We start from the raw sequence: 24,031 nt of genomic DNA, 5'->3' as shown, positions 1-24,031 counted from the left end.
ACTATGTTTTAAAATATGCTTACCTGGGGCACCTGGGTGGCACAGTCTGTTGAACATGCGACTTGATTTCAGTTCAGGTCATGATCTCAGGATCCTGAGATCCAGCCCCGAGTCAGGCTCTGAGCTCAGCTGGTGTCTGCTTCAGATTCTCACTCACCCTATTCCTCTGCCCCTCTCCCCACTCATGTGCAGTCTCTCTCAAATAAATAAATCTTAACAACAACAACAACTAGGGGCCCCTGGGTGGCTCAGTCATTAAGCATCTGCCTTCGGCTCAGGTCGTGATTACAGGATCCTGGGATCGAGCCCCGAATCGAGATCCCTGCTCAGTGGGAAGCCTGCTTCTACCTCTCCCACTCCCCCTGCTTCTGTTCCCTCTCTTGCTGTGTCTGTCTCTGTCAATAAATAAATAAATAAAATCTTAAAAAAAAAAAAAAAAACTAAAAAGGTAAAATAAAATATCCTTACTTGCTGCAGTGTAAATGGTTTGAAGGAGAACAAGGAAGATAGGAAACCACTAGAGCTTGTTACAAAAGCCCAGGGGAGAATTGGAGCAACACAAATGTCCCAGGGCGTCTAAACCACACTTCCAAATTGAACTCCGCATTGGTAGCCTACAGTGGGGTAGCCTGATGGTCAATGGTGGAATGATATAATGGTTAAGGGCAAGGAGTTCAGGGCGCCCGCCTGGCACAGTTAGGCTTTTGATTCTTTGGCTTTGGCCGTGATTTTGGAGTTGTGAGATTGAATCCTGGACCAGGCTCTGTGCTCAGCAAGGAGTTGGCTTGAGACTCCCCTCCCTCTGGCCCTCCCCCCACTCATTCTCTCTAGCTCTAATAAACTTTAAAAAAAAAGGGGGGGGCGCCTGCGTGACTCAGTGGGTTAAAGCCTCTGCCTTCGGCTCCAGTCATGATCCCGGTCCTGGGATCAGCCCCACATCAGGTGCTCTGCTCAGCAGGGAGCCTGCTTCCTCCTCTCTGCCTACTTCTGATCTCTAACCGTCAAATAAATAAAATCTAAAAAAAAAAAAAAAAAGCAGCAGCATCTAGGCATTCACCTCCCAGCTTTATACCCAGGTCCCACCACTTCTAGCTGTTTTCTTTAAGTCCCTTAACTTACATGTTTGTGCCTCAGTTTCCTCATCTGTAAAATAGGGATAACAACAACCCCTAACTCAGAGGGTTTTAGCAAGGACTGAGTTCTAGGCACATGCCTCCTTCCCTAAAATAGGTCCTCCCCTGTGTTCCCCATTTCAAGGATACGACTGCCACCCACTGAAACACTCAAGCAAGAAACTTTGGACATTGTTCTTAATTCTCTCCCATATTCAAATCACCGATTTGGATTCATCTCCTGTCTAAGCTGATTTTGCAACCCTCCCCCAGTCTTCCACCACCACCAGCACCCAGCACCTGTACCTGTCTCTGCCTGCCTCCCACCTCCCTCATTCTGGCCTTGACTTCACTGTACAGTTTGACTCCACGGAGAACCCTGAGCCATTTCAATGTATTAGGCACGGCTCCAGGGCACTGACAAAGTGAGGACAAATGAGACAGAGCCCTGGTCCTCAAAGGGCACAAAGGAATCCTGCGGTAAATGGAAAGGCCCCACGTGTACCATGCTGTGTGGGTTGGTCACTTTCCCTCTCTGGAACTGAGTTTCCCCAATCTTTAAAGAAGGTTGGGGCCCAAATGATCTAAGGTACTTTCAGCAAAAATATTCTAAGATTCTTCCATTAGACCCAGCTCCTGCAGGGCAGAAATCTTGCTTGATTCCTCTTTGATCCTTGGCTTGAGGTAAGGAGCTTTGTAATTGTACGGGTTTGGTAAGTGTGGGATGAGTGAGTGAACACATACCACTCCCCACTCCAAGTCATTCACTGGCCTCTTTTTGCCAACAAGATAAGGGCCTTCCTAGAAGGTGTTCAGAGCACTTGAGCTTCTGATCTCAGCTAACCCTCTATGCATTGAGTATCCTCTCACCCTGGGAACTGTCCCCTCCTGGGGCTGGAACTCGAGAGCTAGGGAGCATTTGAAGGGCGCCAGCCATCTGACAAACATTCACTAAGCGCCTGTTAAGTGCCAGGCCCAGTGCTTGTGCTGGGTACACAACAGCGAAAAAAACTAACAGGTCCCTGCCCTTCTGGGGCTGTTCTAGGAGAAGACACAGAAATGTAAAAATGGACCATGCGGTGTGATCAGTGTTCTAAAGGGGGAGGATAAGGCCCTGGGGGAGCTGGAGGAGGGCCCTAATCCAGCACTGGTATCTGGGGAAGGCTTCCCTGGAAGTCACACCTAAGCCCAAATCCAAAGGAATGATAGGTGGGAGAGGTCACCTAGGAAGAGGGCATCTTCCCACATCTCAACAGACAGGGATTCCTCTAGCTTCTTGCTTAGTCCCAGAGATGGGAGTTCCCTTCTGGGTAAATCAGCCCGTTCTAGGGGTGCCTGGGTGGCTCAGTCTGGGTGATCATCTGCCTTCCACTCAGGTGGTGATCCTGAAGTCCCTGGATCAAGCCCTATGGTCTCTGCTCATCAGGGAGTCTGCTTCTCCCTCTCCCTCTCTCAAATAAATGTTAAAATCATCACCATCATCAGCCCATATTGTGAATGCCTGGGTCTCAGAAAATCCTTCTCCTGACCTGAAGCCTACCCCACTCAACCTTTATTTTTAAAAATTTTTTAAATTTTTTATTTAACAGAGAGAGTACAGGTAGGCAGAGGGGCAGGCAGAGAAGGGGAGGGGGGAAGCAGGCTCTCCGCTGAGCAGTGAGCCCGATGCAGGGCTTGATTCCAGGACCCTGGGATCATGACCTGAGCCGAAGGCAGAGGCTTAACCCACTGAGCCACCCAGGCACCCCTACCCACTCAACCTCTTAATTAGTGACAATATTAGTTTAACATACTCATTCAAGGAGTGTTTATTGAATGCCCACCTTACACCTGCCAGGTGCGGTACATGCACTGCCTGACTGACCACTCATGGGGACTACTCTTATCCCCATTTTCCAAACGAGAAAATCGAGGCTCAGAACCAGTGGTTTGCCCACGGGCCCTAAGTGTCAGGCCTCAATCCCAGGTTGTAGCGCCTTCAGCATCACTGACCCCAGCGGCCTCCCGTTGGGTCCCGATCACCCAAATGCCTTCCCCTGGGATCTATGCAGAAGGGCTTGGGCCCCATCCCCAGTCCCCTCCAGCAGGCCGGCCAGCCCGGGCGTTGGCCTCCAGCCCCTCAGAAGCAACCAGGGAGACAATGGCAGGGTCTGCAAGGGGGAGCCGAGGGCGCGGGTGCCCCCCTGCCCGCTGCCTTTTGTCTTCCCGCCTGCTCCCCTCGTGCGCCCCGGGAGGCTGGGAGGCGCCTCTCGCAGGCTTCCTCCTCCCATTCTTGTGCTAATTGGGTGTCAAGCTGAGATCAGTGAGAAAGAAATCCGCCCAGGCTGGGGTTAAACTGCCGCCAAAGACGAGGGCTGAGTCCGGAATATCATTAGGCTGGGAGGAAGCAGGGCCCCCTCCTCGGGGGGAGGGGCCAGCCAGGCATTCAGGCCCCTTTGAAAGTCACTTGGTCACCCCCTCCCTTACTGCCACCGCCTCAGTGGGCCCCTCGGAGGTATTTAACCTTCTTCCCAGGGATTGAAACTGATACGCCAAGCACTGGCCTGGTCGGCCACTTGCCCGTCCTGAGGGCGGTAGGACCTCCGGGGATGTTCGAGGCGGGCACTTTCCAGCCTCCCCCTGGCGCTGTGGCAGATGGCAATATTGAGGCTCTGGGAAGGGGGTTTGCAGCCCAGCGCTGCCATTCATGGGCTCTGTAGTCTAGGGAGAGATTTTGCCTCCCTGAGCCTCAGATTCCTCATCTGTGGAATGGGGATGAAAATAGCAGCTGCTTCGTGGTATGGATTTAAAGAACCGAGGCACAGAGCCCGTTGCACAGCGCCTGGCACAGAGGAGGGTCTCCATTCACGGTGGCCGTTAGCAAGTCTAAGGAAGTGGGTTTGACCCAGTGCAGGGACCTCCTAGCCTGGCCTGGTCTCCGGAAGCGCACGCAAGGACAAGTGCCCACAAAGGGCTCGTTTTTCATATCTTGCTTCAGCTCTGCCCCACCCCTGACCCACACTCCCCCGGCAGCCTCCCTGCTGGCCGCGTACTCCCAGGCCTTTTGTCTGGGACACTCTTCTCCACCCAGTTTTGGATACCTCTTCCTTGAAAACCTCCCTGACCAGGAAACAGGGTTGCCCGCCTCACCGGGGCGCTGGATCGACAGAGGTACAGCGAACACCACACACACTCTGCCTCTTCGATCGCCAGCTCCCTCTCTCTCCTGCCCCCAGTCGGCTCCCTGGTCTGTCTTGCTCAAACCGCTTAAGGCCTCTGTCCGCCACCCCCCCACCCCGCTCCCCCTACCCCGCCTTTACAGTCTGCTCCATAGATGAACTTACACGGCACTTTGTAAACCATGAAACACCATATAAATGTCAGGAAACGCCCAATAAGCAGTAGCTGCCGTTAACTTCACAAGCACAGACTGAGATCTGCTGCGTGTGCGTGATGACTCACACAGCTGTGGTGAGGATGATCGGAGGCAGATGGGAGAGCTCCCAAGGCCCTTCAAGGGGGTTCGGGGGATCGGTGTGGAAGTGGTCAACTCAGGCCTAGTCTGGGGTCTTAACACCTGAATATAGATCTTTTTAAAATCTTGTAACTGCTATGTACTAAGTAGACATCAGCACCAGACCGCATGTTAAGAGACCTCCAGGCACAATGCAAGCTCACAGTTATCCTAGAGCTCCATTTACAGGGGAAGAACTGAGGCTTAGCCTGGCAGCTTGAACATATGCCTGTTCAAGCTGGAGCTTTTAACCACCACTCTATACTGCCTTTTGGTGACTGTGCTCGACCTCAAGGAAGGAATGGGGCCCCCTGAGTGGGGGGCGCTATCCCATTGGGAAGCACTCAGGGCTAAGGGTAAAAGAAACAAAGCCACACTGTCAGCCAGGTCCAGCCCCTTGGAAGTCTGATTCTAGTCCATGAAAGCCTTGACACTGTGGCGCTGTGGACTGGGTACCTGCCTGGGCATGAGGTGGGATTCACAGCCCCTCCGTCTGGAGGCTGAGTGGTTAAGGACCAAGATGGCATTCTCCAGGCTCTGCCTGCCCTCTGCTGGTCACACTGGGACACTGCAGCCATGAATGCCAACCTCCTCCACAACCCCCTCAGCACCACTCTCCAAGGACTCCAGCTCTGCCCCCCATTTTCCCCCAAGGGCAGCATTAGATTCCTCTTTCAGAGTCACTCCCCCAGGAGGCATCCCGGATCTCACCCTGGGCCTCAGCTGCAGGCCTCGGGCGGGGCCCACAGTTGGCTCCGCAGGCATGGGTGGAATGGAAGCTCTTTGGGCTTTCCCCTGGCCTTTTACACCAGGAGGCGGGTGGGGGAGCAGGAAGCCACAGGGGCTTGGGTTTGCATTCCAGCCACCTACCCCCACCCCCTACTGCTGTGTGACCTCAGCAAATGACTGACAGACTGCGGGGAAGCTTGAAGAGTGAAGGCAAGGCCCAGGGGCACACATCGCCTACTGCTCAGGGCTGGGTCGGACCCGTTCCCAGTGCGCCCTGTTTCCAGCCTGGGTGTGACTCCAGCGATGGGGCCTCGGAGACAGCTGCCTCTCCACTGGTACAGCTGGTGCTGCAGCCCTGGAAGCTTTCCTGGACTCCGCCACAGCTGGTCAGGCAGCTCAGCTCTGGCTGGCACAGCCCCCAGACCCCTGGGGAAATGCACGAGCAAGGGTCTGGAGATGGGATCAGACTCCGGGTTAAGGTTTTCTCCCTCAAAGGCTCTACATAGCCCTTTCCTCGAAATGGGTACCTGTGCTCTCTGAATCCTCCTGATCATTCCCCTTTCACAGATGCGGAGACCAGTCACTTGCCCTAGACCGCAAACTCCAAAGTGACACAGCTGATCTGGACTTTCAAGCTCATGCTATTAAATACACTGCCAACTCGTGGAAGGCGTCTTACCTGCTGAGTCCCTAAGTCTGAGTGAGTGGATGGGATGGATGGGCGGGAGGTGGGGCCTGAGCAGGAGCAGTGAGCTCAGGCGGCGCACACAGGCTAGGGGGAGTCAAGGCAGTTTATTGGCCCCTGAAAGACCCCCCCCCAACCCCTCCTCCTCTCATAGCCAGCCCAGGATTGCGACGGAGAAAGTGATGGGGACAGACCTACAAGGAGAAAGGTCCCACCTGAGGGGCAGCCAGGCTGCCACCCAGGAGAGGAGGATGGGGGGGGGCACTCAATCCAGGCCGCCCGCTGCAGATCGGGGTCCTCCTCCAATCCTCCTGGAGGCGAAGGCAGTGCTGAGTGACACTGGAACAGCTCCGGGGCCAGGATCCTCCTCCTGCAGCCCCTGCCCACTCTGCTGGCTTCCTGAGTCTGGGGGTTTCTGCCCTGGTCCCATTTACAAGCTCCCTGCGCTCTGGAGAGTGCTTGGCAACCTTCCACCTGCCCCTGCCCTACCCAAGACATCATCGTAAGGGGCCCGGTCTGTCTCAGCCTGGGGCCGAGGCCCCACCTGGTCTTGAAGACAGAACATGGACTTGAGGCTTTCACAGAAAGCCTCCTGGGGGGCAGGGGGAGGCGGCAGTGAGTCACTTGGCAGTTTTGAGGGGGAGGGGGCCAGCACCTCGGGGTGGAGGTGCCGGGCCCTACTTGCTTTGGTCTGGCATTGCCCTGGACCCCTCTGGGGTGGGAGCTGGGGCTCTGGATCCAGCACCCGCTGGCCCTTAGAGGGACTCAGGGCAAATCACAGCTTCTCCTCGCCTGCCTGGATGCGGGCGTAGGCCTCTTGGTCCAGCGGGACGTAGCGGCCCTTCCGGGCATCCAGGTAGAACAGCGGGTCTTTCACAACCGCCGGGTCAAAGCCTTCCTTCCGAAGCTCTGTCTTCTGTAACTTGAAGGTCCCTGAGGGAGCAGGGAAGATGGGTCAGAGGGTGCAGGGCAGGGGCCTGAGCCCTGGGAAGCCGCATACCAAAGCTGAAGAGGGGCAGAGGAAGAGGGTGGGGAAAACGCAGGAATGGGGCATGGAGCACAGCAGTGCACAGCCCTGGACACTTTGCAAAGGTGGTTCCCGCTAATGAGATCACGTACCGCTGCTCAGAGCGGCCCTGGAGCCACGGTGGGGCTACCTACCCACGCTACCTGCCTTCTGCTTGCAGCTGGGGACACTGAGCACCAAAGAGGGGAAACTATCCCTCTAAGGCCACATGCCCTGAGTGACAGCAGAGGGAGGGCCAGAGCTCGGGCCCTCTGTGCTTTGGGCACCTCCCAGGTACAGGTGTGAGCTCACGTCAGCTGCACATAAATCCCAGGGGCCGGTATCCACCATATTTTATGGAGTCCGCTACACTGCACGTGTTTTCAGCTTTTAACACCTCTAGAGTTTGGAGCAACAGTTTGAACAGCAGCCCTGTTTTCTCAGTGGTAGCTCACGGAAATTGCACACGTCTCAGTCACTGGCATCAGCCCACTGGACCGAGGAGGAGACTGGCGCGGCAAGGCACACCCCGGGGCCGATACCACAGAGCTAATAAGTGCTGGGGCTGGGATCTGAAGCCAGGTGCTACAGATGGCCAGAAATGGCCAGATTCCTTCCTTCCCTGGACGCACACTCTGCCGCCTGGTGGCCTGGCCACTTCTCCCAGCCAGAGCTGGGGTCTCTCTCACCCGCCACCTGAATCCGAAGTGACCCTGTGACTTGCTTTGATCCACAGAACATGAGTGTTTGGAGAGCCCAGGCCTTGAGGGGCCCTGCAGCTTCCAATCCAGGTGGGGTGCCTGTCGCCAGTGTAGTCTCTGAAGGGAGAGAAGCTGCACAGAGCAGAGGTGAGACAGCCCAGGGATGCCTCCCCACCCCGGGACTGGCCCTATCCAGTAGGATAGCCACTGGCCATATGGGGCTCTATACATTTAATTAAAATGAAGGCAAATGTAAAATTCTGCTCCTCCGGCTCACAGGCCCCAGGGGGGAGTGCTCAGTGGCTGCATGGGGCTAGTGGCCACAGTGTTGCTCGGTGCACACACCGGACATCATCCTCATCGCAGACGGCTCTGCAGGTGGGCACTGCCAGAGCAGCCTGCTGGGAGCCAGATAGGCAAGTAAGGACATCCTACCCCTTCCAGCCCCCAGCTAAATCACGAGCGATGACAGCTCTTCCACACCAGGTGGGGCTGACGGAAGAACCGCTCTGCAGAACTTAACCCCAAACTGCGGACCCACAATCGAGAGCAAAAAAACTGCTGTTTTAAGCACGGCAGGGAGTTTAGGGATGCTTGTTCTGCAGCAAAGCCTTTGACACCTGAGGTCTCTTCCCTGCCTCTCTCCTGCACAGTCAGATGTCACCCAAACCTCAGGAGCTCCCAGCCTTGAGCACGAGCCCAGCAGCAGTGTCCCCATTAGACACTCTGCACTGCTTTAGGTGCCCCTATGAGCTTTCCACCTCGCAGGGGTGACATGGGTCAGAGAAGACATTTCAATAAGGCAGGGGTTGACATGATGAGCACAAGGGAGGTGGCCCAAGGATGAACAGCTGATGAGAGGCTGGGGGCGGGGGGTGGTGGTCAGGACAGGGCAGCAAGGACTGACTTCTGCCCATCAGGGGAGCCATCAGTGGTCCAACAGACAGAAGGCCGGCACCACCCAGCTGTGTAACTGTGGACCCGCCACTCATCTCTCTGCTGACAAGAGTAACAGCCCCTTGCTAGTCTCCCTGCTCCCCTGGGGCCCGTAGCCCTCCCCCTCGCCCCGCACAGCAGCCAAAGGGCTGTGTGGAACATGCACCTCACACAGGTCACTGCTCTTCTCAAACACTTGTGGCTCCCGGCTGCCCCGACATAGCCCAGGCCCTCCCCAGCCCAGAGTCTTCTGGTCCCCGCTGGCCTCTCTGCCCCACCTCTGACACCGCTGTCCACAGCTCTCCTTGGCTCCGGCTTCAGGGGCCTTCCTTCCTTCCTCTCCTGCCCAAGTGCCCTCTGGTCTTAGGGACCAGCCCAGAATGCCTCCCACTCCAGTCAGGTCTCAGCTCAAAGGTCACCTCCTCTGGGGAGCCTCCCAGGCACCACACCCCACTTCATTTGCTTTTCTGTCAGTTCGATCTGTATGTATTCTCTTCTTTGCCCTTGGAATTCCTTGTCCTGTGCTGGCTCCCCCTAGAGAGCAAAGGTCCCATCAGAATTAGTCACCTCAACCGCCAAGGCCTCGCACGGAGCCTGGCAGGCCCCCAGTAGGTACTCAGTGAATGTTCGTTCCACTCGTGGGTACATGAGCCTTCTCTGTCTGAGGGCTCAGTCTGCTCACTTGTACACTGGGAGGTCTGTGTACAATGACACAGCAACGCTATGGCTGAAGGACAAATGACAGTCCCCCAGGTCCCAAAAAGGAGCCAGTTAGGGGCACAGGCCTGGAACCTCCTGGAGCTGGGGCAGGGGAGGGGACCTACCTGTTTTGTGCAGCTCCGGCAGGAAGCGCAGGAAGATGGGGCGGGCGTACAGGGGCAGCTCCTTCTCCAGCAGCTGCGCGAAGTGCCCCAGGTCACAGTCACTGATGGGGCTGGCCACAGCAGCCATTCCGGCCCGGCCCTCAGTTCCTGGGGGAGGCAGCAGGCACCATGAGGGGCCGGTCGTGCCCCCCGGAGGTGCCTCCCGCACATGCCTGGCAACTCCCACCAGCCCGTGGGTACCTGGCACTTCCACACCGTACACGGCCACGTCAGCCATGGCCAGCAGGCGGCTGAGCGTGCCCTCTACCTCGGTGGTAGACACGTTCTCCCCTTTCCAGCGGAATGTGTCTCCTGTGCGGTCTCGGAAGTACAGGTAGCCCAGCTCGTCCATCACCAGCACGTCGCCTGCAGGGGCGGAGTATGAGGCAGGGTGGGGGCCAGCCGCACAGGACCCCGGGATCTGCTTGACGGGGCGGGTTGGGACTGGGGCTGTATTCTCGGAAGGTGGGGGAGGGCCCTTCATTTCTCTCCAGCCTGCCTCCCCCCAACAAAGGGGCTGGTGCCCACCCACCAGTGAGGTAGGCCTGGTCCCCCTTTTGGAACACGTCCTTGGCGATCTTCTTGTTGCTGGCACCCTGGTTCAGATAGCCGTCGAAGCGGCGCAGGGGGTCCTGCTGGATGATACGGCCCACCAGCTGGCCCGGCTCCCCTGGGGGCAGAGAGGGCAGCGCAGCTCTACTCTGGTGGCTTCCACTCCCTGTTCCCCGCCTCCAAATGTGCCCTGCATTTTGATCTGACTTCTGGTCACACCGCTTCCCACAGAAACCCTATCTAGCTCTGGGGTGGGAGCCCCGAGGGCAGGGAGCTGCTCCTGGCGGGTCCAGTACACGGGGGCCCTCAGTAACGTCTGGTCACGGAGCGGATGGCAAGACGAATAACATGAAAGGGTGGCCGAGCTCTACGTGGACAGCCTGACCAGAGCCAGTGCTCCTTGGGCCCCTGGCTTTGCTCAAAGAGCTGTACATTCCTTAGCACACACGACCCCCAGGGCAATTCCTGGAGGTGGTGCTGCCATCAGCCTCAATGGCACATGAGGGGACTCGGGCACAGAGCTTAGAGGCTAAGCCAGCGTCCACTCGGGGGTCCTCCACACAACAGTGAATCAACAGACTGATGGAAAGAAGGGATGAGGAATGGAAGGACAGGTGGAGAAAAAATAAACGATGTGTCGTCCTAAGAGTAGAGCGGAGTGATGGCCACTGGTCAGAAAAGAGCTTCCCACTCACCCAGCCCAGTGCCATCTCCCTCCCCGCTTAACCTCTCCTGCTCTGACCCTCCTTCCAACCCTGGGGCAGACCTGGCTGGCAGGGAAGGCAGACGCCGTCAGGCCCCCGGATCAGTTCCATGGTGTCCTCATTGACTCGTACCAGCCGGATAGGGTACACAAAGGACAGGATGCGGCTGTTAAAGCCACAGGCGCCCACCTGTAAAGGCCAAGACTTGGGTCTGAGACTGGACAGCATTAGGAGGCCTGGTGCCCACACCAGACAGTGCCTCAACCAGACGGTGGGGGCTCGGCGCCCACATTCCATGCTGTACCCCTCCTGCCCCGATCAGACAGCGGGGGGCTCGGCACCCACATTCTGCGCTGTGCCCCTCCTGCCCTGACCAGACAGCAGGATGCTCTGGTGCCCACGCTCCACACTGACCAGACAACAGGGGGCTAGAGCACCCACATTCCATGCTGCATCCCTGCTGCCCCAACCAGACAGTGGGACGCTCTGGCGCCCACATTCCACACTGCACCCCGCCCGCCCTCCACTGTCCCACTGCCCACCTGGCTGTCGAAGTTGCCCAAACTGCAGTTACATTCTGTGGCCCCATAGAACTCGGCCACCTGGGGGATGTGGAAACGGCTAGAAAAGTCGGTCCAGATGGACTGGCGGAGGCCGTTGCCGAGCGCCATGCGCACCCGGTGCTGGTGCTCCACCTCCCGGGGCGGCTGGTTCAGGAGGTAGCGGCACAGCTCACCGATGTACTGCACGATCTGGGGGCGGAGCGGGTGTAAGGCTGGCCCGCAACTGCTCTCCCTTCACCTCCTAACCCCATGGGCCCTGGGCCTCAGTCTCCCCACTGGAACACCGGAAATGGTGCCCTCGGTGAATGACTGGCCTCAGCTGCAAGGCAGTCGTCCCCAAACAAGGCCAACAGGTCATGCGGACACAGGGATACCCGTCCTCTGGCCTCCTCACTCACTGTGCAGTTGTACTTGATACAGTCATCCCAGAACCGGGAGGCTGAGAACTTCTTCCGGATGACCACTGTCATGCCGTGCAGTAGGCACTGCCCCATGCCCACGATGTTTCCTAAAGGCGGGGGCGGGGAGGGGCGCATGGAGGTCTGGGAGCCAGGAGACCCCTCCTTCCAGAGTCTCCTCTGGCCCAGCCCATCTCCTCAAAAGCCCTTTCCCAGGTCCTCTCCCCTGTCCTGTTCCTCCAGCACTAACTGATCACACCTCTCCCCTCGTCAGACACCTCCCATGGTTCCCCAGTGCTTCCCCAGTATGGGATCGAGGGCATGCTCCTTAGATGGTCCCAGGGGCCCCGGAGTTGGCGCCAAGCTCCTGCTCTTGTACCTAGAAGGCTGCCATTCAGCCAGAGGGGGACCAAGTTAGCTCTCCTCGCTTCCGCAGCTCACATCTGCCTGACTAGGGAGCACCTCCTCCAGGAAGTCTTCCTGACCATCACTGGGCTCTTCTCTTGAGCTGAGCTCCTGCTCCCTGCCTGTCTCCACACTCACCATGCCATTTCTTGTATTGAAGTCAGGTGAGTTCCCATTTTTCATCCTGCCCTACATCCACACGGCACTTTAAGCACCTTGAGGGCAGGAATAAACTATTCCATTTCTGTGCTGCCCTGCCCAAGCCGCAAGGCTGTGTACACCTGAGGAAACGAACTGCCGGGCTGGACCAGCCCTAGCATCCTGTGGGACGCGGCCACACACACTGTGGAACTGGTGTGGCCGTCTTTCGTTCAGAGGCCCAGTCAACGGCCACATCTGAATCTGAACCCAGATTTGACTCCAAAGCTCACGTGCTTCTACCCACAAGATGCTGCCTGCCAAAAGGGGTGGGCTTCCCGAGGCCCCAGAGCGCGGGAGGCTGGGAGGGCGGCCCCGGTTACCTGCAGAGTGGTAGAGGGGCAGGCAATCGTAGACAATGTCGTCGGGCCGCATCCGGAATCCGTAGTATACCAGGGCGGCCATGCGGTAGTACCTGGGAGGGCACAGAGAGGGCGCTTTGCAAGCCCCTGGGGAGGCAGGAGGAAGGCTCCTGGGCTCCACCCCCCAGCACGTGCCCCTTACCTGCTGTGCACCACGATGGCGGCTTTGGGCAGCCCCGTGGTGCCCGATGTGTAGATGTAGAAGAGCTTATCTGAAAAAGAGAGAGACACATGAGGGGCTGTGAGAAGAGACCACTCAGGGCTGGGGAGACACTGGCTGCTGGGAGCTGTGTCCATGGAGCTTCTGCACCGCAGATCTTGTCTCTACAGCACCCAGTGGCCCAGCTGGGGGACTGTAACGTTCGGTTAGGCAGAGGCTCAGCCACCTCGCCGCCGCCCACCCCCACCGGTGGGACGTTCTAAGAAGCCAGGAATGCCCTGGGATGACTGCATGTCCTGTGTGGCTGGGCCTGAGGACACCAGGCTGACCCTGGCAGAGACCCTGCCCTCGAGTTGCTTATAAAAGCACCAGGGGGACAAAATTCACACATGACAGAGATAAGATGACCACGAGGCCAACAAAGACGGTTCCTGAGCACTGTCACACCCCAGCTTTCCACCCTACCTTTTTCAAACCCCAAAGCTACTCCATAAAATCAATCCTGTTAGCGGCCCCGCCGTCACGGCTGTGGGAACCGCAGTTCAGAAAGAGGCGAGCCCAGGGGCTCGGGACACCAGTGAAGTGGGGGGACTGAGGGATGAACTCAGTGCCAGCTCTGACCCTCCGGGCAGTGCAGCGGACTGGGGGCTCCACAGGGCCGGGTGGAGCACAGGAGAGGCTGCGGGGTCAGAAGGCTACCTGGAGGAGGGGGTGGGGAGGGAGGGCAGCCTATGCATGGAGAGGACTCCAGGCTGACAGGTGCTGGGTGAGTATTTAGGGTGTCTAGCCTCTGGCCCGACCCCAGCCGAAATTCAGACCGAGCGGTCTCCTGGGCTCCACGTGATCCTGCTGCGTGTGACAGGCGGCCACGAAGGTTTGTTCAACAAGTCAAAGGATCAGGTTTTGTGAGCTCCTGAGTACTTGGCACCGTGCCTGGCATCTTTACACACACAGGCTCTTTAGCCCTCAGAGTGACCCCATGGTCACTGTCCTCATCTTCCCAGATGGAAAAAGGGAGGTGAGAGGACTCGCTCCAGGTCACACAGCAAGTTTGCAGAAGAACCCAGGCCTCTGGCCCTGGGGCCAGCACTCTGTCCTGGGCCCATCCGAGAACCCCTCTGTGGGGTGTGGAACCCACCTGTGAAGCCCTTGTTGGGACGACTGGGCAGGTGCTTGGGGGCTTCCTCCAGCAGGGGGTCTAGGTGCTCTGTGCCGGCAGGCACTGTGCTTGGCTCCCAGGGGCCGGAGCAGAAGAGGCTGAGCGAGGGGTCCAGGTTGCCTTGGATTTCAAAGATGGCTGCAGGGGAGACAGGGGCAATCAGCAGGCAGGCCGAGAAACTCACATCCCCAGAACCTCTGCTTGTGTCAGGGCTGGCGTGTTGTCAGGGGAGACTGGCTGTGTGCAGGGAGGAGGACATGTGAAGCACCTGGGTCCTGGTTATTAGATGCCAACAGGAGCAAGAGCTCCCTGGCTGCCCAGCGGGCTCCTTACGTGCGTTCTCCTGTTCACACAGCCCAGGAAGTAGGCGCCAACAGCAGCCCCTAGGTGAGAAGACAAGGATCCGAGAATGGGAGGGCCTGCTCTCAGCTAGAATGTGCTGGAGCTGGGATGCCAAGCCAGCTCTATCGCATGCTGACGTCTGCGTCCTTACACGCTGTACCATGCTCATCCATAGGCACCGATTAGAAGGGCAGTGTGGAGGGTCAGAGGTCAGCAGCCTCCAGCCTCTTCAGAAGGTGGAAACTTCCCTCAGGCTCCCTGGCGCACTGCAGCAGTCTAGATACTCACCTGCACGGGACACAGACCAGTCCTGGCCCCCCCGGCTCCACTTCTGCCTCCCTCTAGATTTGTCCAACCCTCCGCCCTCTCCCTGTGGCATCCTTCCTCTCCCCCTCTCGGCACATCAGTAACCTCGCCCGCCGTCATCCCCCACCATGGCAGTCAAGCCCAGGATGAAATCCTGCTTCGGTGTGACCCTATGTGAGCTCCTCTCGCCACACTGAATGTCTGTCTCCTCATCTGTAAAGCCAAGAGAGCCATCCTTACCTCACCAGGCTCTGTGGAGAGGAGAGCTGCTTTTGTAAAGCACCGAGCTCAGTACTCAGTCAGTGCTCAACATGGCAGCAAAGAAAATGTAAGCTTTGGGGCGCCTGGGTGGCTCAGTGGGTTAAAGCCTCTACCCTCGGTTCAGGTCATGATCCCAGAGTCCTGGGATCGAGTCCCACATCAGGCTCTCTGCTCGGCAGGGAGCCCACTTCCTCCCCTCTCTGCCTGCCTCTCTGCCTACCTGTGATCTCTGTCAAATAAATAAATAAAATCTTAAAGAAAGAAAGAAAGAAAGAAAGAAAGAAAGAAAGAAAGAAAGAAAAGCTTTGCCAAAGACCAGAGAATACATTCTTGCTCTCATTTTATAGATGAGGCAAATGAGGCCTAATTAGTCACCAGGATGGTTACCATTATCTCTGTGGGCTCACCTAGCAGCCACTTTGTTAGTGCTTCAGGCGAAGGCTCTTGAAAATGATATGGGGCAGGTACTACAGTGAGGAAACTGAGTCACAGACATTTCCAGTCTCTCACTCAGATCTCCAGCTTACAAGTGGCAGGGCCCAGGCTGTCTGACACCAGGCCTCATGGCCTTCGCCTCTGAGCCATATGGCCTCCCCCAGGCCTGGGGGCAGGGGCGGGTGGGCTGTGGTGTGTGCAAGACCCTGTGGGCCTCCTCCCCTGACCCCACAGCCCGGGGCTCACCCGGGGCCATCTCACTGCCGAAGACGAGGACGCGGGCCTGGGAAGAGGCCAGGCAGTGGCGCAGGGCGTCCCGCCGGAGGTTGGTGTTGATCAGGGCCGCCTCCACGCCCAGCTTGGCCATGCCTAGCCACAGGCCCACAAACTCGTTGCGGTTCTCCATGAAGAGAGCGGCCACGTCGCCTGAGGCCAGGCCCCGAGCCTGCAGGAAGTTGGCCACGCTGCTGGAGTAATCATCCAGCTGGCGGAAGGTCCAGTGGGTGTCCGTGCCCTCAAAGATCAAGGCTGTCTTGTCGGGGTGGCGCTGTACCGTAGACGCAAACAAAATGGGCACCGTCCGCTGCTCCCGCAGGTACCGCCAGACCTTCCCCTTCACCTTGAAGAGTACCAGGCCGCCGCTAGGTGGGAGCAAGCAAGGGAGCCATGACTATTGGGGTTGGGAGTGGGGTCCCGATACCCCGGCCCAGGTGGCTGTCCCACAAGCCGGAGGCTCCTGAGCCCAATCACTTGCAACACTCCCCTTTCCCAGCACCGGTGTGCTGCGCACTGTGACAGGTGCTGGCCCACCCGTGCTGCACAGTAACACCAGGCACCTGGGCAATGACTCCACCCTCAGTGCAGAGGAGGAAATGAGGGTCTGCAGCACCAGAGCTTGCCCAGGCTTCACAGGCTGAGATCAGGAGCCCAGTCCTGTCTGGCTCCAGAGTTCATCACCTACGACCCTCGAAGCTTTGCTCTGAGTCTGCTGCTCAGTCAGAGCCTTCCTGAACTCCAGGGTCCAAATCAAAGTCCCAACTCATTTAGGACCGCCCTGTAGTGCACCTCTGCAGACCCCTGCCACAGTAAATAAAGGGTAAGTTTGAGACTTGTTCAGTCTCCTTCCCTGTGAACCCACCAAGGCTAAGGCTCCATCCTGTTCACCACCTTGTCCCCTGCGCCCCACTCAGTATCGGGCCTAGAGCTTCACCAAATGTAGAATCACTGGGCAAAAACTACGGAAAGAGCCCAAATGTCCATCGACAGATGAAAGGATAAAGAAGATGGGGGATATATATATATATATATATATATATATATACACAACGGAATATTACATAGCCATCAAAAAAAAAGAAACCTTGCCATTGGCAATGACGTGGATGGAACTAGAGAATACTATGCTAAGGAAAATAAGTCAATCAGAGAAAGATAATTATCATATGATCTCACTAATATGTGGAATTTGAAAAACAAGGCAGAGGATCATAGGGGAAGAGAGGAAAAAATGAAACAAGATGAAACCAGAGAGGGAGATAAGCCATAAGAGACTCAATCTAAGGAAACAAGCTGAGGGCTGCTGGAGGGGAGAGGGATGGGGGGATGGGGTGACTGGGTGGGGGACACTGGGGAGGGTACATGTTGTAATGAGCAGTGGGTATTATATGAGACTGATAAGTCACAGACCTATACTGCTGAAACAAGTAATACATTATGTTAATTAATTGAATTTAAATTTAAATATAAACAAATAATTAAAAAAAAAAAAAAGAACCACTTGGCAATATCCCCCTTTCCTGCCCTGCCTCTGCCTCCTCTGACCTTTGAAAGCTTCCAGTTCCCTGACTTCTCTGCCTATTCAGATGCTTACCCTCTGTCTGGAATCCCCAGCTCCCATCACCTGGAGATGCCGCTCAACTACAGCTTTTTGTCTCCAGGCAGCCTTCTCTGATTCCCCAAGGCTCTGGCATGAAGGCATCTCTCCCTGCCCTACACTCCCACAGCTCTCTGCTAGCACCCTTCAGGCAGTGGCCACTCAGTAATTCCTTTTACAATTAATTCAGATGACAGGTGCTGAGCTGCCTGTTCTGAGTTCGGGTCACTGTGCTGAGCACTAGGACACCACTTCGAGCAAAGCTGCCAGGGTCTCTGCCCACACAGTACTGTTAGTTTAGGGATTTACTGGATCTCTTATCTCCCTGACCAGTCTGAGCTGGGCCCAAGACTAGGTCGGCCTTCCCCTTCCTGAGTCCCAGAGCCAGACTAATGCCTGTCACACAGCAGGTAGCAGCAGGTGTTTCTGGTACAGGAGAGCCCTTGGACAGTACCTGACTTTCTCTGGGGAGCAGGTTTCCCCAGACATCTGATATGGGGCCCTGCTCTGAACCCTGTGCCCTCTCCGACTTATGGACACAGACCTTCCCACGGGGTTCCTCTTCATTTTCTCACAAGCTACTGCTTAGCCTTAGGACCCTTTGCAGATGTCTTGATACACCTGGTGTTCAGTGTATGTCCTGGGCCCCTAAGTCTGCCCTAGGCTAAATGGCACCAAGTTAGGGAGATCTTCTAGGAGAAGACTTTCACCTTGGCAATGGAGATACCAGGTACCAGTGCCTGGGGAAGGGGGTAAAGCAGAGGCTGCTCCTCTGGGGCCCAGGGGGCCTGTGCTCACAGAGACGTGGTCTGTAGAGACTTTGGGAATTAGGAGCCCATCGTGTTATAGGAGAATCCAGGGTTGGATGGGCTGGACCAGATACTCACAAGATATCACGCCTTATGGTCTTGACGAAGATTCGGACAAAGCGCCAACCTCCAGACCCCAGGTAGAGGAACAGCAGGGAGAACCCCACTTGGGTCCAAGGCAGTTTCAGCACCAGCCTGGAGAACAGCAGCACCCCCACCACAGATGCCCCGAGCAGCATTGTGGCCTGTGGGCACAGAATAGTCAGTGGAGCCAAATGTCTGTGTCCTCTACCTCCAGGTCCAGGCAGCCACTATGATCCTAAGGGTCAACCTGTAGTGAGGCTTAGTCATACAAGTAGGTAGCTGAGGATGGGGACCCTTTCCAGGGCTGTCTTGAAGAGACAGGCTAGAGGCATGGGACTTGAGAAGAGGAGTTCCATGGCTAAGAGGCAGAGGCTGAGTTGTAGCTCCTTAGTCCCATCTCCTTCTACAACTGTCCCCGTGACCTTGGATAAGTTAGTTCTCTCCTACGTTAGGCATTAGCCTCCCCCTCTACGTTATGGGTATAGTGAGAATTGCTCTCGGAAGCCCTTCCAGCCAAAACAGGACAGTCCACTCTCCTAACATCCAGGGTCTCTAACCAAAATGGCTTGGAGAGAGGGGGGTATTAACTTAAGCGTCTCTGGCTTGATTCCTAATCCAAAGAACCTCCTTGGGTCTTTGGATGAACAGGGCAAGCCACAATACCCAAAGGGGCAGCTCCCTGGGAAGGGGACTGGCTCCAACCCAGCTCACAAACTCAGACAGTGTCATGCCTCTGCTGGCCCACAGAGGGCGACAGAGCAAATGGGTTAGAGCCTGGAGGTGCCTGAGAGGTGACTGTCTAGAAGGGAAAGGTGTTTGAGGGAGCACTGGAGGGCCCTGAAGTCACCCCCTGCAAACACACTCGGCAAGCCACTCCGATGACTCTTTGGGGATTGGGCTAAAGAGGAAGGGGAACGACTGACTGGACTGAAATTAGGACTCTTGGTCTCTACTCCTGGCGCTTTAGGGACTGGCTCAAGAGGCAGTAGCTGGGACTCAGTCTTCTCTCCCGGTTCTCCTATTCCTGGGAGGAGCTGAAGGTCATGACTATGATGTAGCCTCACGGTCTCCAAGCCAGGATGAAGACATGGTCTGGACCCCAGGGAGTCCTTACAGACTATCTCCCCACTTCACACAAAAAGCAAAAGCCGGGAGGAGGACCAAACCAGCGCTCCCGTATCCAATGCCAAGGTCTCTAAGGTCTTCAGACCTCTGGGCTCACAAAGCCGGCCAGGGCAGAGAACAGGAACCCGTCCCGGAAGGCTGGGGGATGGGAGGAGAAGGGAAGGGGATGCCGACATCCCTCGGGCCCCCGTCCCGTGTCACTGCGAACCGCCCTCGCCCCTAAGCAGCCAGGGCAGCATAGCTCCAGGCAAGGAGACAGAGCAGCAGGGCGCCCCCCTCACCCCAGCAGGCCCCACCACCTCCCCACGCCTCAGCCGGGCACATTCCCCGCCCGGGACCCACCGACTTGGCCTATGCTCACCCGGAGTCGGCCCCGCCGCGCGGCGCCCCGTCCAGATGCGGCCTGGCTGCGGCAGCGTAGTGGGTAGAGCAGGGGGCATGAGCCGCCCCTGGGCGCGCAGAGCCGGGTCTCAGCAGAGCTCCACCAGCTCTGCGCCCTGCATGGCCCGGCCGCCCAGCCAGCCCCGCCCGCAGCCCGGCCCCGCCCGTCCGCGGCGCTCCTCCCCCGCCCGCCTCCTGCAACCCAAACCGGCTGCGCCGGCCCGCAGCACCGCCTCCCGCGCCTTCCCCGCGGCCCGTGAGCCGCAGAGACCTCGGCGCCGCGCAGCCCCGATGCGCCCGACGCCGCCCGGCCCAGTCCGCCCTGCGCGCGCGACGGCCCCGGGCGGCGCCCCGCGCGGTACGCTGGGAGTTGTAGTCCGCGCCGCGCAGCCCCGCCCCGCCGCAGAGACCCCCGGGAGGGAAGGAGACGGGCGGGCTGGGTCTGGGCCCGGAGCCGGCAAGCCCCTGGCGTTGGCGGGTTGTGAGGAGCACCCGCAGCGTGGGCGGAGAATCCGGAGTCTGCGCGCAGAGATGGGCAGTGTTCCACCAAGGCCGACGCCCCACCAAAAGAACGCTAAAAGGGCGGTGTAGGCAGAGAGGTGAGCTGGAGAGGCTTAAGTAGGTGGCTCTGTGGCGCAATGGATAGCGCATTGGACTTCTAGCCGATCCTGGTGTGGTGATTCAAAGGTTGTGGGTTCGAGTCCCACCAGAGTCGAATTTTGATAGCTCCTCGCTCACTCTCATGTGGATATTTTAGGGACTCCAGTACCTTCACATGATTCAGAAGATGTGCAGACTTGAGGGGGGGACCTCTGTATCTGCGACAGCAATAAACAGGACGTCAGAGCTATTACCTCAGCATTCTTTCCCATCCTTGGTATCTTGCAAGCAGGCAGTTGCACCTGGTAGTACAAAGGATACGGATTTGTAGACTTGTACCTAATCAGCCTCTGATCGCTCTGGACCTTGCCCGGAAATCAGCTAACTTCCAAGCCTAGGACTGGATTTGCCATCCCACCTGCCAAGCCCCGGGACATTGGGCAGCTTCCCAGTGCTGTGTGGCTATGGGCCTCTGAAAACTTGGTTCCTTGATAATCAAACATGTTGGGCATGCACAATTTCCACTTATCCTTTTATTTTATTTTTAAAAATATTTTATTTGTTTGTTTAAGAGAGAGTATGTGAGTGGGGGAGAAGAGGGAGAGGGGCAAGCCGACACTCCACACTGATCCTGGAGCCCAATATGGGGCTTGAGCTCACAACCCTGAGTTCATGACCTGAGCGGAAATCAAGAGTCCTTCGCTCAACTTACTGAGCCACCCAGGCGCCCCACCACTTACCCCTTTTTTTTTTTTTAAAGATTTTATTTATTTATTTGGCAGAGAGATTACAAGTAGGCAGAGAGGCAGATGGAGGGATAGGGAGTTGTGGGGGATAGCGAGTTGTGGGGGATAGCAGGCTCCCTGCTGAACAGAGAACTGGATGTGGGGCTCAATCCCAGGACCCTGAGATCATGACCTGAGCCAAAGACAGAAGCTTAACCCACTGAGCCACCCAGGTGCCCCCCCCCTTATCCTTAAATACATCCCCTAATTCCTTAATCCGGGAAGAAGTCTGTAAAGGGGGGAAGGGCAGTTTTCAGGGTCTCCTCATAGGAATGAAAAATGAAATTTTGGTCTGAGAATACTTGGATTTATTCTTTTCAGAGTATAGAGTGCATCCGTTTGGGGAACCCAGGTAAATTAAAGCTCTGCCCCACCCCATCGCTATTACATTCAAGAGGCAGTGTGGTGCAGTGGTGATGGGCTTCTGCGTTAGCGTCCAACAGATACGGAACAGCTTCTCAGCTGAAAGTTCAGTCTCTGCTTCTTACGTATGAAAATTAGGACATACTACGAGTGCTCAAACCTTACAGAGTTCGAGTTAGCGTATGACATATTTTATTTATTATTGTAGTTTACAAGCATACTGACCACAAAGCACATTCAAAATCTAGACATGAAGATTATCTCTGATTATGTCCACAGGGCTTAGCTTGATAAATATTTGTTGAATGAATGACAGGCTTGAAGGCTCTGACTTGATCCAGGCCAGGATCCATGGATATAACAAACATGATCATTTCCACATTGTCTGCTGAGGTCACACGTACTATGGGCAAAGGAGATGGAAGGTGGTGCTGGTGCGCAGCCCTGCTGCTCTCCTCCACCCAGGCTGGTCACAATGGTGAGGCCAAAGCAGTACTCCACCCAGCCCCTGGACCTGGCCTGAGGGGGGGATGTGACACAGAAGTAACAGAACAGTCTGTCTTCAAATTGCTTACAATCTAGATGGACGCAGAGAGAGGCAAGTGGAGGTTAGATCACTAAATAGGTCGCCCTTCAGCAAGTGCCCACTGTACTTCTGTCAACACCCACCGCACACTATCATGACTTGTCTTCTTTGCCTTCCCAGTCAGGTACATCTGGGTTTCACTCCTAGATGCACCTGAGGCACTGGGCAAATCACCTCTCCTCGTGGAGGCTCGGTGTCATTTTTTTTTTTTTTTAAGATTTTATTTTTAGGGGCGCCTGGGTGGCTCAGTGGGTTTAAGCCTCTGCCTTTGGCTCAGGTCATGATCCCAGGATCCTGGGATCGAGCCCCGCATCAGGCTCTCTGCTCAGCAGGGAGCTTGCTTCCTCCTGTCTCTCTGCCTGCCTCTCTGCCTGCTTCTGATCTCTGTCTGTCAAGTAAATAAATAAAATCTTAAAAAAAAAAAAGATTTTATTTTTAAGCAATCTCTACACCTGGTGTGGGTTTGAACTCACAACCCCAAGACCAAGAGTCCCATGCCCTACAGACTGAGCCAGCCAGGTGCCCCCTCAGTGTCCTCATTACAGAATGGGAATACAGTCATCATGGTTCCTGCCTCCTCGCGCTGGGTCTGGACTCAATGAGATGGCGCGTGGCAGGCTCTCCGCACAGGGTGGGCACGTCGAAGGCCGTTGGCTGTCGTAACTGCTCGACTCCAAGAGGGTGGGGCTGCCGCTGTCTCCATCACCACGGGACCCCTCGCGTTTGGCTGACAGGAGGTATTTGTGAAATAACTGGAGACTAGGGGTGTTGTGCAGCAGGACACATGGCCAGGGGAGGGCCGTGTGGTGGGAAACGTGACTGGAAAGGCCTTTGCATGCCAGGCAGTGAAGAGCCACTGAGGGTTCCTGAGGAGGCCAGGTGTTGGCTATTGTCTGTGGGACAGGCTGAGCTTAGCCTGACCTCACTGTGGGCTCCCTTCCACCTACATGACCCCCATCTGCCCTGCATTGGAGAATCAACACCAGCACCCGAACCTCCAGACTTGCCAGATGAGAGAACGCCATTTGGACTCACTTGAAGGCACTTGAGTTCCCCAGGGGACAGAAGTGGCTTGGCCCCTGGCACGCAGTGGATGCTTACCCTGTAGATCCATGGTCACGCTTGGCATTGGGACCTCTGAACTACAGAAGTCCTCCCACTCTGGGTGTGTGCAAAACGAACACCTCTGGCTTCACTGAGTACCTGGTGACTTCAGAGGCCTCGAAGGAACTTTCTGGCAAATGACAGCTTCTACTTCCTGAACATGTACTATGTGGTCAGTCATTACACATGCATAATGGCCCTGCTGTGGGATAGGTATATACTCTCCCCGCTTTTCAGGTGGGGAGCCAGGGGCTCAAAGGGGTGACAGGACTACCGCAAGGGTGCAGTGCTGGGCAGGGGCAGGGCCAGGTCTGTCTGTCCTCAGAGCCTATGCCCCCAAACATTGCTCTGAAGCCAGCTACCAATGGCTATTATCAGGCAGAGGAAAAGGGAGCAATCTCTGAGCTACCAGGAGAGGACTCAAAACCCGTGGGTCCCAGCGACAAGCTCCACCATAGCCCAGCTGTGTGACTTGAGAGGCCACGCCCCAAACCTGAGACCCACGGTCTTTACCGTGAAGTGAAGTTCTTGTGGGGTTCTTTGCTCCGGGCTCAGCGTCCACTCTTTCAACTAAAGAAGCAGTGAGCCCCTACTGTGGGTCAAGTACTATGCCCAGCAGTGAGCGGAAATAACCAGGTTCCCTGCCCTCTTGGGGCTGACACAGAACTCAGGAATAAGTGAATAAGGAAGATCATTTCAGAGTGGTAAGTGCCAGAGAGAAAATGAGGTGACATGGTATGTGCAGCAAGGGGCAGGGCACTTCTTCAAGTGACTGGCCAGGGAAGGCCTCTCCCAGGAGGGGACGTTTGAGCACAATTGTGAATGACAGGTCGTTGGCCGTGTGATGAGGAGGGGGCAGAACGCTATTCCCAAAGATAGGAAGAAGGCCAATATAGTTTATGGAGATGAAGAATGGAAGTTTCTAGGTAGAAGTTGGCAGAGACTTATGGG

General features: G+C 56.5%; 1 protein-coding gene and 1 non-coding gene across 3 annotated transcripts; one reads left to right on the top strand and one right to left on the bottom strand.

Annotated features, from left to right (window-relative positions):
- Positions 1 to 6,107: 6,107 nt before the first annotated feature.
- On the bottom strand, positions 6,108 to 19,919 carry SLC27A4 (solute carrier family 27 member 4). 2 transcript variants are annotated; one of them, XM_032865992.1, is made up of 13 exons: positions 19,604 to 19,919; positions 18,131 to 18,297; positions 15,617 to 16,011; positions 14,006 to 14,164; positions 12,850 to 12,919; positions 12,669 to 12,760; positions 11,743 to 11,852; positions 11,324 to 11,533; positions 10,844 to 10,970; positions 10,058 to 10,195; positions 9,727 to 9,891; positions 9,487 to 9,633; positions 6,108 to 6,952 (listed from the first exon to the last, which is right to left on the bottom strand). In XM_032865992.1, exons 2-13 carry the CDS (start codon positions 18,289 to 18,291, stop codon positions 6,795 to 6,797), a joined length of 1,932 nt encoding a protein of 643 aa, XP_032721883.1. In that variant the 5' UTR covers positions 18,292 to 18,297; positions 19,604 to 19,919; the 3' UTR covers positions 6,108 to 6,794. The 2 variants fall into 2 exon arrangements, with proteins under 2 accessions (XP_032721883.1, XP_032721882.1); XM_032865991.1 differs by having other exon boundaries at positions 19,623 to 19,919.
- A 347-nt stretch (positions 19,920 to 20,266) lies between these two features.
- Positions 20,267 to 20,357, top strand: TRNAR-UCU. The gene is given in 2 exon segments: positions 20,267 to 20,303; positions 20,322 to 20,357. It is a non-coding gene; the product is annotated as a tRNA-Arg (tRNA).
- Positions 20,358 to 24,031: the final 3,674 nt, after the last annotated feature.

Source organism: Lontra canadensis, unplaced genomic scaffold, assembly GCF_010015895.1.
Source record: "Lontra canadensis isolate GAN:19392208 unplaced genomic scaffold, GSC_riverotter_1.0 scaffold30, whole genome shotgun sequence".
NCBI classification, from domain to species: domain Eukaryota; kingdom Metazoa; phylum Chordata; class Mammalia; order Carnivora; family Mustelidae; genus Lontra; species Lontra canadensis.
Note: the sequence above shows the minus strand (reverse complement) of the source record. Positions and strands in the feature narration are given on the sequence as shown.